The sequence below is a fragment of the Dermacentor silvarum genome, chromosome 3, assembly GCF_013339745.2.
Source record: "Dermacentor silvarum isolate Dsil-2018 chromosome 3, BIME_Dsil_1.4, whole genome shotgun sequence".
NCBI classification, from domain to species: Eukaryota; Metazoa; Arthropoda; class Arachnida; order Ixodida; family Ixodidae; genus Dermacentor; species Dermacentor silvarum.
This window is the reverse complement of record NC_051156.1, coordinates 221,244,890-221,257,355: the sequence shown is the minus strand read 5'-3', so window position 1 is coordinate 221,257,355 and position 12,466 is coordinate 221,244,890. Positions and strand designations below refer to the sequence as shown.

At 41.6% G+C, this 12,466-nt stretch overlaps 1 protein-coding gene across 3 annotated transcripts; it reads left to right on the top strand.

The window, feature by feature from the left end:
* Nucleotides 1-351: 351 nt before the first annotated feature.
* On the top strand, nt 352-12,055 carry LOC119446729 (sesquipedalian-1). 3 transcript variants are annotated; one of them, XM_049664352.1, is made up of 3 exons: nt 352-425; nt 4,296-4,540; nt 7,759-12,055. In XM_049664352.1, the coding sequence occupies exons 2-3, from the start codon at nt 4,301-4,303 to the stop codon at nt 8,266-8,268; spliced, it is 750 nt and encodes a 249-aa protein (XP_049520309.1). In that variant the 5' UTR covers nt 352-425; nt 4,296-4,300; the 3' UTR covers nt 8,269-12,055. The 3 variants fall into 3 exon arrangements, with proteins under 3 accessions (XP_049520309.1, XP_037567181.1, XP_049520310.1); XM_037711253.2 differs by having other exon boundaries at nt 352-805; XM_049664353.1 differs by lacking the exon at nt 352-425 and adding an exon at nt 812-959.
* The last annotated feature ends 411 nt before the right edge of the window (nt 12,056-12,466 follow it).

The window sequence follows — 12,466 nt, the reverse complement described above, 5'->3', positions numbered from 1 at the left end:
AAACTCTATGACCGTAACTGTACTAACTGTACCAATGCCTCCTAGTAAAGGAGGCAATGCACTGTGTACAGAGGAAACATTTGAGAAGTAAAGCTGTATACAAATGCCTACGTCTATTGCTTGTAAAATACTTATGTATGATTTTATGGCGCTGGAAAGTTTGTTCTGTGCAAATTTAAAAACGATGCACTTTTTTTTTTTTTACGTGACAAGCATTTTTTTTTTCGGCTTTTGCAATCACTTTAGGCGTTTGTAGCAGATAATTTCCTGCAAAAAATTGTTTGATTAAAAAACCAACGTTGGTGGATACCATTCTTCCCAAAACAATCCATACGAACCCACAGCCAAAGCGGTCAAAGTGCGACCTACGCGCCCACCATCGCTGCCTTGATCGCGAAAGTAGTGAGAGCAACCAAAGAACCAAAGTACGAAGACTACGGATAGCTTAGAATCAAAAGCACGCGACCGCTTGCTTGTTCGCTTCTGCGCATCAAATTTGTGTATCGCAGTGTCACGCATTTCAGACTGCGCAGAACGGCCGCAGAGCCAGTGTTATTATTGACTTGTTCCCTCGTCTACGTTCTCTTAAAGCATCTCACTATTTCAGTGACCCGCTAGGTGCTGCCTGCATTTTCAGTGGTCTGCTTATGTCGGAGCGTCTTGTCACTTATGCTGCTTGTGCTACATTCGAGGATTTAGCATTGCCCTGCGGCGTATAGGTTGTTTTGGAGTACTGTCACGGTACCACTGTTGCATTACGCATACCCTGCTGATGCCCTTTCTGCAGGGCTGGGCGGCTATTGAGGTGAGCGAAAACGTTAATCGCTCTAGAACACATTTGTCTCGGGAAAACTGCGGTATGCCGAGTAGTCGCACTCGCACCTTGGGGCCAGATAACTCCTGAACGGTCGCGGTGCCATCTGCATAGTGATCTTGGGATGACTGCAACATTTGGTAAGGTGAAGTTTAAACTTCACAGTCAATGTCTGTAGGTTTTCTGTTATCAAATGTAGCCTTCGTAAATGTGAAACACGACCTCTTCTAGAAGGTCATGATGTGAAACATCGCAAGAAACTGTCAGAGCAAACGGGAAGGCAAATTATACAGCTTAATTAAGCTGTCAAAGCACACCTCTCTTGGTGAATGTGTGATTGTTTTAAGTTTTTTAGTTGCGAGACATCACAATTTTGGATGTTTTTAAATGTGTGGTACGTTTTTCTGGTTAAATTTAGCTATATATTTCTTCCCCTTGTATGTCACTTGCCAATTGAGAGGCAAAACATCTGACTGCTACTCTTCACATGACAAAAAAAGAAAAAACCGAGTAGGCAGTGGAGCATGGTGGTGACAAAAAAGTGGGCAGTGCATATTCACAGTGCATGACAACAGCTTAGCTTTGTTTCCTTTTTGTTTATTCTTGTGTGAAAACCAAGAAAAAAGCTTTTCAGCAAGAAGTTCCAGGTATCAAAAAGTGAGGCTTTAATTTACAATCCTGAAGTAATTGTTTCTTGAGCACTTATTAGGTGTTTCCTCTCATACGAGGGAAAGCCAAACCTTAAAGGACTTACTTTTGAGAAAAGGTACATTTATTCTAATGATAGAAAACTGAAACATACATTATTTTTCTGCACAACCTCCCTGCACTACAACACACTTTGCCCAACGTTTCACAAGTTTCTTGATTCCGTCGGAAAAACATTTTTTGGTTGCACCTGTAACCAATTTTGCACTGCATCAACTACTTCTGCATTGGTTGCAAATCTTCTTCCCCTGAGCGCTTCCTTCAGTGGTCCAAACATATGAAAATCGCTTGGAGCCAGGATCTAAACTGTATGGCGGGTGTTTTAGCAATTCGAATCCCAACTCCTTTATTGTTTCGGCTGTCAGTTTGGCAAAATGTGGCAGATCTTGCTGTAGGATGACACCTTTTCGCAGTTTTCCATGACGTTTGGATCTGATTGCAGGTTTCAGTTCGCAACACATCAAAATAGTTCTCACTGTTCACAGTTTCGCCTTTTGGGGTGAAATGAATGGCTACCACACCTTCCATGTCCCAGAATAGTGTTAGTGTAATCTTACCAGCTGATGGTTGACGTTTAAATTTCTTAACTTCTGGTGATCATGAGTTTTTACAAACCATGCTCGCAGCCTTACTTTCCAGTTCATGATGATGTACCCTAGTTTCATCTACAGTAACAATTTGCTGTAAAAATCGATCTCCCTCGCGACGATAATGGGCCATATGTTTACGAGAGATGTCCAACCTTTGTGCATTATGCTGCACTGACATTTTTTTCGGGACCGACCTTGCACACACTTTCCAAATATTTAGCCTGTCGTGTAAGACGGAATGCGCTGAACCATGTCTTATATGTAAAGTATTGGCGATTTCGTCCACTGATGGTCTGTTGATTCGTCTGTTTTCCATCACCATACCCTCAACGACTTTCAAATTGTCCTCAGTCATTGACGTCGATGGCCTGCCCGATCTTTCCTCATCACATAAAGAAGTTCTTCTCTGTTTGAAACGCTCTATCCATTCGTAGATCTTGCTTCGCGATAAACAACTATCACCATACTGTGCTTAACCAATAATTTCCGCAGGTTTAACACCTTCCGCAAACAAAAAGCGAATCACTGCCCTCATTTCCTCCTTGGTGCAGATCGACAATGGAGCTGCCATGTTTAACAGTCTGCTACGCTCTAACGACTAACGCGGGAAGAAGAGTGACATGTTTCATAGAAGTGTTGCAGACGACACTAATTCACCGCTGGATACTATCAGTGTTACCAAACCCTAGTGCAAGAAATTGCAAAAGTCCCTTTACTTTTTGACTTCCCCTCGTATTATCTCACCCCCATTACACTGCCTTTGCAGAATGCATCATGGAACAGGTGTAGTTTATTGGATGTAGTAATGGCAAGTGAGACCAAACTTGTGATTTTATTGGCAGCAGCAGGCACTTGAATCAAAAAAAGCTTGTTAGTATATACTCTTTTACTATCTTTTTATGGATGGTCCCGTTGAGTTCCTTGATTACAAAGTAATGAGTTTTTCACGTGTTCACCCCCACATTGTTGGTGGAAAACAATGGCATGTGCATTTATGTGCAAGGCATACCTTTCTTTGATAGTGCAAACAGTAATGGTTAGTATTGGTCACTGATGCCAAACAATAATGGTAAAGGTAACGATACTGCTTCAGCCATGTGCATCTGGTTCTGCATGAGCATGCGCATTATGTATTGGCAGGTTTGTTCTCCAAGCATAGCCAGCCTGCACATTGCATCGAGAGCTTTACGCAGATGCCATTTGCACTTATGAAAAGGCTGATTACACTTTGTAATTAAAACATAATTTGTCATTTATGCATGCACTCGTATCTCTTTTATAATCCCAGAATGCTCATTCTGTTGCACCTCTTTGTTGCAAGCTAGGTACTAGGCTGAATTGTGTTTGTGCACCAGCTGAAACTTGCTTGTTACCTGCCCACAACCCTGTTATATCACCATAATCATCAGCAATGTCTACTGCAGGATGAAGCTATCTCCAATAAATATGTTCTTGCTTTAGTTAACTCCATGCTATGCCTGCAGATTATGTAATCTCACGACTGCATCTAATCCACTGCCACTCTGAACTGCATTATCATTCTCTTTGCACCCATTCTGTTACTCTTGCAGACCACCAGTTAATTCCATGACCTGCACTGGCTGCCTGTGTTTGCTCTGCGAACCAAACAATACTGCTCACTGTGCAGTCTTTAGCTTCCTTTCAAGTTTCTTTGTTATCCATCAAATTTCTGCCCATCAGGTGTGAACTATCAGAACTTTTATTTTTAGTGAAATCAGTAAACTGCCATTCATGACCAGGGAGTTCTTGTCAACTGCATTGCAACGCAAACATGTAGATATATCTACTCCTCTAAACCACACTCAAAGATATGCCCCAAGTACATTCACCAATAGGTGAATTAATAAATGTGCCTCGTGAGAAATTGAATATGGAAAAGTGTGAAAATGCTCTTTGTGCACACGGTTGAGGTTGGAGTAGTCGGCTACAATTAGAAAACTGCAGTATCAATAGAATGAGGTGTCCTGTATCTATATAGCTGTACCTGCATAATATATTGTTTTTATTGTTAATAGTTACATTGCTTACATTTGTCATGTTGACCTGTTTGTGGCTGACATTTTAAGTGTACTTACCTAGAAGAGGCCCCTGCCGTCTTTTCAGCATTGGACAGAACATAATTTTTAAGATCTAAAGCACATTCTATGGCATGTCATGTGCAGGGACCATGAAGATAAACGACAAAAATCTGGTGAGCTTTGCGCTAAGCTCGAGCCCAGTCGACCGGGAAGGCTGGCTGCTCAAGCGTGGTGAAGTCAACCGTGCTTACCAGAGGCGCTGGTTCCTTCTCAAGGGAAACCTACTGTTCTACTTTGAGAAGAAGACTGACCGGGAACCATTAGGCGTGGTCATTCTTGAAGGCTGTACTGTTGAACTGGCTGAGAATGAGGAGATGTTTGCTTTCAAGGTAGGCATTTCCTGCACTTGTCTGAACCCTGCTTGTTGTGGAAAGAATAGACTAAAGAGAGCAAAAAATGTGAAGAAAGGAGTGGGCAGCTATTGGTATTAGCATAATGTCTACACAACACTTCAAGAGAGAAAAAGAAAAAATGAAAACATTTCACCATCCAGTGCATTAACATACAAGGAGGGTGTGCGAATATTCGAAACCTTCGAATACCAAATCAAATAGTGTCCTATTTATCTTATTAATATTAATCATATTAATCCTATTTAATTTGGTCTTCGAATCGAATTGGCACTATTCATAAGTATAATGTCGCGAAGCACTTTGGAAGTAAGCGTTCGCGACTAGCACGATAGAGCAGCGAGAGGTAACACAGCCGATCGAGCACCGAATCAAGGTTTATCTTCCTCGTCGTCGTTCTCCCTCTTACTAGCCACAGCCCCACTGCTCCTTATTTTACAGTACAATAAATATATTTCCAGTTTTCGAATATTTCAGAATGTCAACTGTGTGCAGTTAAGCATAAAATTTAAGCAAAAGTACAATAAATATTGTGCCTGCAGGCATAGTATAGGCATAAAACATGAGTGGAGCAAGCTACATTGATCAGGGAGCCAGACTTTACTGACCATACAGCAATAATTCGCACTCTCCAAAGAGTTGCTGTATGTGTTTGTGTTGAAGGAGGCAAAGGGGGGGGTCTTTTAGTAAATAATGCTTCGTAATGTGCAATGTAACGATGGAAACTTGCAAACGTTACGAATGCTAGAATGCAAACATTGTTAAATAGTATTTGTGAAAACAGTTGTTTATTATTCAAAGACTATGCGAAAAGTATTTCATATTCGATTAGATTCTGGCAATGGTCTATTCCTGTTCAATTCGGTCTCAAAATTTACTATTCGCACTCCCCTACAAAGAAAATGTATTAACTTGCTGCTGTGCTTTAGTGGTTATGGTACTCTGCTGATAAGCACAAGGTTGATGGTTCAATTTTTGCCCATGGAAGCTGCGTTCCAATGGAGGCAGAATGCAAAGATGCTTATTTACCACATTTTGGTTGCATGTCAAACAAACCCAGGGACGGCGTACTCTAGCGGTAACTTTCCGGGATATGATCACTTTCACAAGGTTTCATGCGACTCAATATTGGACACAGAAGTATACAATTGACATGTCTGGTGCTGAGTCACACAAGATCTCTCGAAAGTGATCATTTGCCCAAAAGTGACTGCTTGAGAATGCCATCCCAGGTGGTAAAAATGAATCCCTCTACTATGACATTCCTCATATCCCACACTGTGCAGCTTCACTATGTTAAATGCATGGCTTAAGCATGACAGCTGAAGCTAAGATTCTTTACTTTTATTTCGATAAGCTATTGGCCAGGCATTTCAACCTTTCCTTCAAGCTCAAGGTCGTGACATCAAATCTCGGCCATGCGCATTTCTGTGGGGACAAAGTGCAAAAAACGTTCGTGTACCATGCATTGGGTGCACGTTCAAGAACTCCAGGTGGTCAAAATAATGCGGAGTCCCCTACTGCAGCATGCCTCATAATCAGATCATGGTTTTTGCACATAATGTCCAAGAACTTAATTAACTTTTTCTTCACTGTTAATATTTGAGATATCGTTTTTAGCAGATGCATAGCCACATGCAAAATGACTACAGTTTCATTCCACTTCAGCGTTTTAGCCCAGTACAGTCATCACTTTGAGCCAGCCGTTTTAAGGATAGGTATTCAAGGAAATTATTGGTTTGGATTGGTATTAAAATCCTGTAGGCATCTGTAAGGTCGAGAAAATTTAATGAAAGTGAATATAGTCATCCACTAGCCTCCTGGTCAGCTAACTTGGCAGCGCAGCATCCTCGGAAAAAAACAGTTGTGCCTAGGATTGCCAACTATCCCAAATTTAGCAGTACAGTCCTGAATTTTGAGTAAAAGTCCTGACTTGACCCTGTTGATATGGCCAAATGTCCTGACTCTTTTTTTTTTTTCTATAAATTTTCTTTTTATAATGCCTGATGGCCTGGTTGCACATTCTTCTCTTTTGTTGTATTGTCATAAACGTGAAAGTGGTCTCATTTTTGTCAGGGTTCTAGTTCTGCTGTAGGACCTGACCATTCGCAGCATCTCTATGTGTACCTATTTTAGCCTAAAAAAATATTCCTGCAGAAACCATCTCCAGAGGACTGTCGATTTTAATGTGATTAACAGTGAAGCAATGTAGCGACGCACTTATAGCCACTGCCAAACGACATCAAGTATAAGGCGTGTACAGCAGGTGTGCCCCTCGACTCTCGTGCTTCCCTCTGGATACACTGCACCATCTAGTGGTGCTGCTGTGAAGTCCACTTCTGGCATGTCTGAATAAGATTGTCTGAAAATACGTGTCACAGGTTTGATTCTGCCTAGCACCGGTGAAACTATAATGGATTCTTTTTTTTCTCTCTCACTGCACATACTCAGTGGCAAATACCCGGTGACCCAGGTTGGTGTGAAAAAGGTTTGTTGAAGAGTGGCACACACCCAATCACCCAAGTTGACGACAAAGAGGTTCAGTGAAAAGCGGCACACACCCATTGTCCCGTACCTACTGATCCAAGTTTGCCCGACTGTTGGTTTCAAACTCTGTTCTCTCAGCACAGGAGCTCCATGCTATAATCATTAGACCATGGATACCCAGTGACCCAAGTTGGCATGAAAGAGGTTAGCTGAGGACAAATATACAGGCATACTGCAAACTGGGTGAAGTTTGCAAAAAATGATAATTGCATTAAAATATTTGCTTCCACGTACAAACTGGCGGTCCCTGGCACTGGCCAGCCCCGCTGTTCTGACTGTGTCCGCTAGAGAGTTGGCAACCCTAATTGTGTCACGTTCAATACTCTGGGCAGGGTGAATTTTTCTTTGATTGAGAGGTGTTCCTTTTGAGGAACTCAAATGGGTTCTCTTTTTAGGTCTATGCTACCTTTAGGTGCTATTTTTCCTTCCGTTATCTAACTAACATTTTGGAGGAAGGCAATCAAGTTTCATATATCCGCGAGTGGTTTTCATTGATTTAAGTGTCACTTTGGAGCTCCATCTGCATTTGCAGCACTATGTTTAGGACTGATATTGAAGCTGTTGTGGTCTTCTCTGCAGGGTTGAAAAATAAGTGGCAGATGTGTTCATTGCAGTTTTAAAAGCTGTTGTTTCTTCCCTGGGGGTGGCAGGTTGTGTTTCATGGCTCCGGCAACCGGATGTACATGCTGTCAGCCGACACACAGGAGTCAATGGAGGCTTGGATGAAAGCATTGGCATGTGCGTCTTACGATTACATGAAGCTCATGGTTGCTGAACTGCAGCGTCAACTCAGCCAAGTAGCAGAGGCCGAGCGCCTTGCCAAATGTGGCAACACTGTGCCCCTGCTCATCGGAGGACAGCTGCCTGGAAACCGCTCTGACAGCTGCCTGTGTGTGCGAGATACTCCATCAGGCCGTGCAGCGCGTTTCAACCCTTTTGACCGCTGGAAGGAGGACGGGTGTACTGGCAATGACAGTAGTGAAGCGGTCAAGCGCAGCAGCGGTGTCCCAGCTAACACCCCAGTGTCGTCACGGTCATCGACAAAATACACATTTGCCGAGCTTCATCGACGGCACGGGATGCGATTTCGAAAACTCATAGAGGAGCGGAAGCGAAAAGAGGAGAAAGAGCGTGGCTTAGATCTGCTCATCGATCTTTGAGAGATTTTTCATCCCGTAAAGAACCCTGAAAATGTTTTTTTTGTTGTTGTTGTTGTTGATGTTTTGTTTTCATCAACTGGAGACACTTGCAGACCATCTGGGCCAGATTTTAGTACTGCTTATTGCATGATTTGATTAGTCTTCATATGACCAAAGGCCCTTTGATTTTTGTGCGGTCTGCCTTTTCCACTGTCTGGAGGAAGTTGCACTTTCTTAAGAGTATGTAAGTCGTCTGGAAAGCAGCAAATTTTTCAATGTCGCTGCAAGGCTGTACATTCTATACGTAGCACAATGTAAGGAGACCCAGCTCACATTGAGTAGAACTAGCTTAACTTGGGCTGGTTGGTTTGTGATGTTGACATGAATGCTGGTCTTCTATGCTGCCAAAAGCTTCTATGCTACCAATTCATATGGACCTGGCTGTATGTGCAATGAAATATGGTGGCACTATTCATGGGCTGAAACTAGGGACGGTCACGGTGGCAACTCCACTGAAACTTTGCAGCAGCCCATACATGCCTTATTGCACTTGACACTTTTACACAACTATTTTGGCATGTGGGTTTGCTCACGCAAAATGATAGTATATAAGAATGACCACAGGATGATGATATATGTTGACGTAGGTCGATGATGTATGGCTAGCACAATGGCATAGCAGCATTACTTATTTCTTCTGCTGTGCTGATGCCCGAGTGACTTTCCGTGCGGCATCAGTTTTTGCTGCTTTTCTCAACTTTTTCTTTTGTGAATTTGTGTACATAACAAGTTAGGAGACCTCCCACTTAAACTCAAATTGTTCGTTTGGCAAAGCCAAGAAATACCTCTGGAATATTTCAGTCAGTTGTGTTGCTTGTGTTACATGTATGCCACCACACCTTCTTAGCATGCGTGAGCTAGTCATCTTAGGTGCTAGGCTTTACTTCTAGCATTCAATGCCATATCAGTGGTTTTATATATTATTTTGTTTTTATTTATTTTTTCAATGTCAATAAAAGCGTGAAGAATTTCAGTAGTGGGAAATCATTGTGGGCAGCCTTTCTAAACCTGTAGGTAGCAAGTATGGGCAATCAGGCATGGAAATTTGTGTGCAAAAATACAAGTCTTCTGTTATTATTATTATTTTTTTTTTTGGTAGTGCAATTGTATGTAAACTGATGGCACTGCTCTTGCTCTGCGCCACTTATGGTGTTGTATTGCTTCTAATAGCACCCTAAGTGACAAATGGTGACAAGTCCCCAGTTAAACAGAAAGGTGAATCCTAAAACTAGGCTTTCTATTTTTGCATACAGAAGTAAAACGAGACTAGCAGGCACTGACTATTGTGGGACTTGCTTCATAGTAACTTGAATAACAAGTTTTTCTGTGTTTTTACTTGTAACCTGATGCGAGTTACACATAATACACCTAATTTGTTGGTGCACACCCTGCTGCTCACTGCATTGCCTGTAGCACGTCTTTGAATATTAGTTATTACTCGGAGAAAGTCAATTGTTTCCAACACTTTTATCACAAACAGCAGTTATGAGCTGGACATGTTCATCCATCATACTTTTGTTCATGCACAGCACAGCTTTTTCTTTCCCCAAGACCTCAAGAGAGTTCAGGTGTCCACAGGAAAGTGAGGCAGTTACGATACCGATTGTCTTCCTTTTCCCTCCAACCACAACCCCCCTTTGTCCTTTTCTGTAAATACAATAACTAGTACTACTAACATAAAAAGGAAAGATATCGGAGCAAGTTTACCTGGAATTGTATCAACATTCCTGTGATTTTATACTGCTGCCGATTTGCACAAGTACGCAAATAACACCATTAAACATTACAACAAAGTTGCATCCAACAGAATACCTTCGTTATATCTGATATCTGTTTATTAACTCATTACGTGGCATAATCGGCAAGAAATTATTTTATTTACTTAGCTATAACCTATAATTCGTTAAAGGTTGGACTTGCATTTGACGTTAACAAACTCCATCAATTATCTGCCGAGGTCATCTAATGTGCCATATAATAGTGCTGGTTGAGACAATGCCTGCAACTTTAGTGCATGTGCATTGCAACACTCTCTCCACTGGTATTCACGTCGTTATGCAAGGTGATAAGTCGCGGGTTTGTGAAACAAATGGGTCGAGTAAAAGAAAACCACGTAAAGGCCACTTTGCGGAGGGCTAACTAAGCGAGCATGCCTTAAATGTCTGCTTGCAAATGAGAAATGGCAATGTGGCTCTTCTACAGCGTGCTTCTTCAGATTGTGGGGGAGCCTCTTGGTTTTCAGGAGTTCTTCGTTTGGCACTAGAGTTTTCCAAGAGTACTATAGGATTCTTATCATCGCAGTCATCATCATCAGCCTATTTTTATGTCCACTGCAGGACGAAGACCTCCCCCAGTGTTCTCCAGTAACCCGTCTTGCGCTATCCGTTCCAACTTGCACCTGCAAATTTCCTAATTTCGTCACCCCACCCAATTTACTGCCGTCCTCGGCTCTACTTCCCTTCCCTTGACACCCATTCTATAACTCTAATGGTCCACCGATTATCTCCCCTATGCATTACATGGCCTGCCCAGCACCATTTTCTCCTCTTAAAGTCAACTAGAATATCGGCTATCCCCATTTGCTCTCTGATCCACACCGCTCTCTTCCTGTCGCTTAACGTTATGCCTAACATTTTTCGTTCCATCACTCTTTGCATGGTCTTTAACTTGTTCTCGAGCGTCTTTGTTAACCTCTAAATTTCTGCCCCATATGTTAGCACCAATAGAATGAATTGTTTTTGTTTTTTGTTTTCAACGACCGTGGTAAGCTCCCAATGACGATTTGGTAATGCCTCCTGTATGAACTCCAACCCATTTTTATTCTTCTGGAAGTTTCCTTCTCATGATTAGGGCTCCCTGTGATCGTCATAATGTGGGAGTCTAAATGTATTGAGGAATTGAGGGCTCATGACTGCTGTCATAGTAATTATGTGAATTGAATTTATTTCCAACATGTTTACATACAACATGTTTGAGGTGCATGGGAGTAAAAGCCGCTAAAAAGCAGCTTTGTCAAGCTGATTTTTAGAGGCTGCGAATGCGAAAGTCAGTGAAGTCGAGGGCTTTTTTCTAAATGACAGCAAACAAATCTAAAGGACATTATTACTTCTAAAAGGACGAGCCATAAACGGGAACAAAAATTACGACACAGGCGTTACCATCCAACTAGTTTATTCTATGCACAAATGCGGAAATATATAGACGAGGTGACTGACGCAGAATGCTCATATCGCCTCATTTGCACCGAAAAGGTGATTGAGGAATCGTACTTTGTAGTGGAAGTCGAGCTGCGTCATTGAAACATCATTATGCTGTACAATTCTGAAATAATCTTTTTCGACAACTGGCTGTCCCATTAGCCATTGATTGTACCTTTCGCACGCCATGTCATTTCAATGTTGCGTTCTGCGCATGTCATCTTGTTAACGTGTTGTCATTATTGTTCCGGTTTCTGGTTCATCTTTCTATCACTAAGCATATCCTTTAATAACACCAACTAGGTCAAGAACAAGCTTTTTCTGTCTGTTTCCCTTGTCAATTTGTGCCAACTACTGACGTTTCTTGCAATGTGTGTGTAACACAGTGAGAAGTGTACCATGATAAACTGTTGTGTGTGCAGTATATTGAAGCATTTTTTTAAATTTTAGTAAATATTGTTTTGAAAGCTTTACTGAATCAGCTGCTTCTACAGAATACAACTCTGGTTTTCCTGATGCTTGGGATATCATAAAAGCATCTTGCATTGAAACTTTGCTGGCTTCATTTAGTACAAGGAACAAACACCAGAGAGAGCTAGAATGATACACTATGGCACATCCCCATTTTATTATGTTGTGCTGCTTGCATGTAGGCTTTGTATTCAACCACTTATCCCACAAATGTTGTTTGTACTGCCCTACAAGTTGCTAGCCATTTTATTTCTAACAAAAACGATGCAAGATGATTAAGTACAGTGAAATGACGAACAAGCATCCACCCAAAATTTGTTAATCAAAAGAAAAAAATTAGATAAGCTCTCATTTAATAGCATGGCCAAGATGTAGATGGAGAAATCAACATGACTGACACTGTCTAGTTCTAAAACTTCTGCATCACAGCTAACTGGCATACATTAAGACTTATTGCCATTAGCCCACTGCCAGAGTGCATAAAAATAAAA

Excerpts from the sequence above, each read along its gene's own strand:
- LOC119446729 (XM_049664352.1), top strand. The coding sequence starts at position 4,301 with ATGAAGATAAACGACAAAAATCTGGTGAGCTTTGCGCTAAGCTCGAGC. Across the intron at positions 4,541-7,758 it reads AGGAGATGTTTGCTTTCAAG|GTTGTGTTTCATGGCTCCGG; the intron begins GTAGGCATTTCC and ends TGGGGGTGGCAG.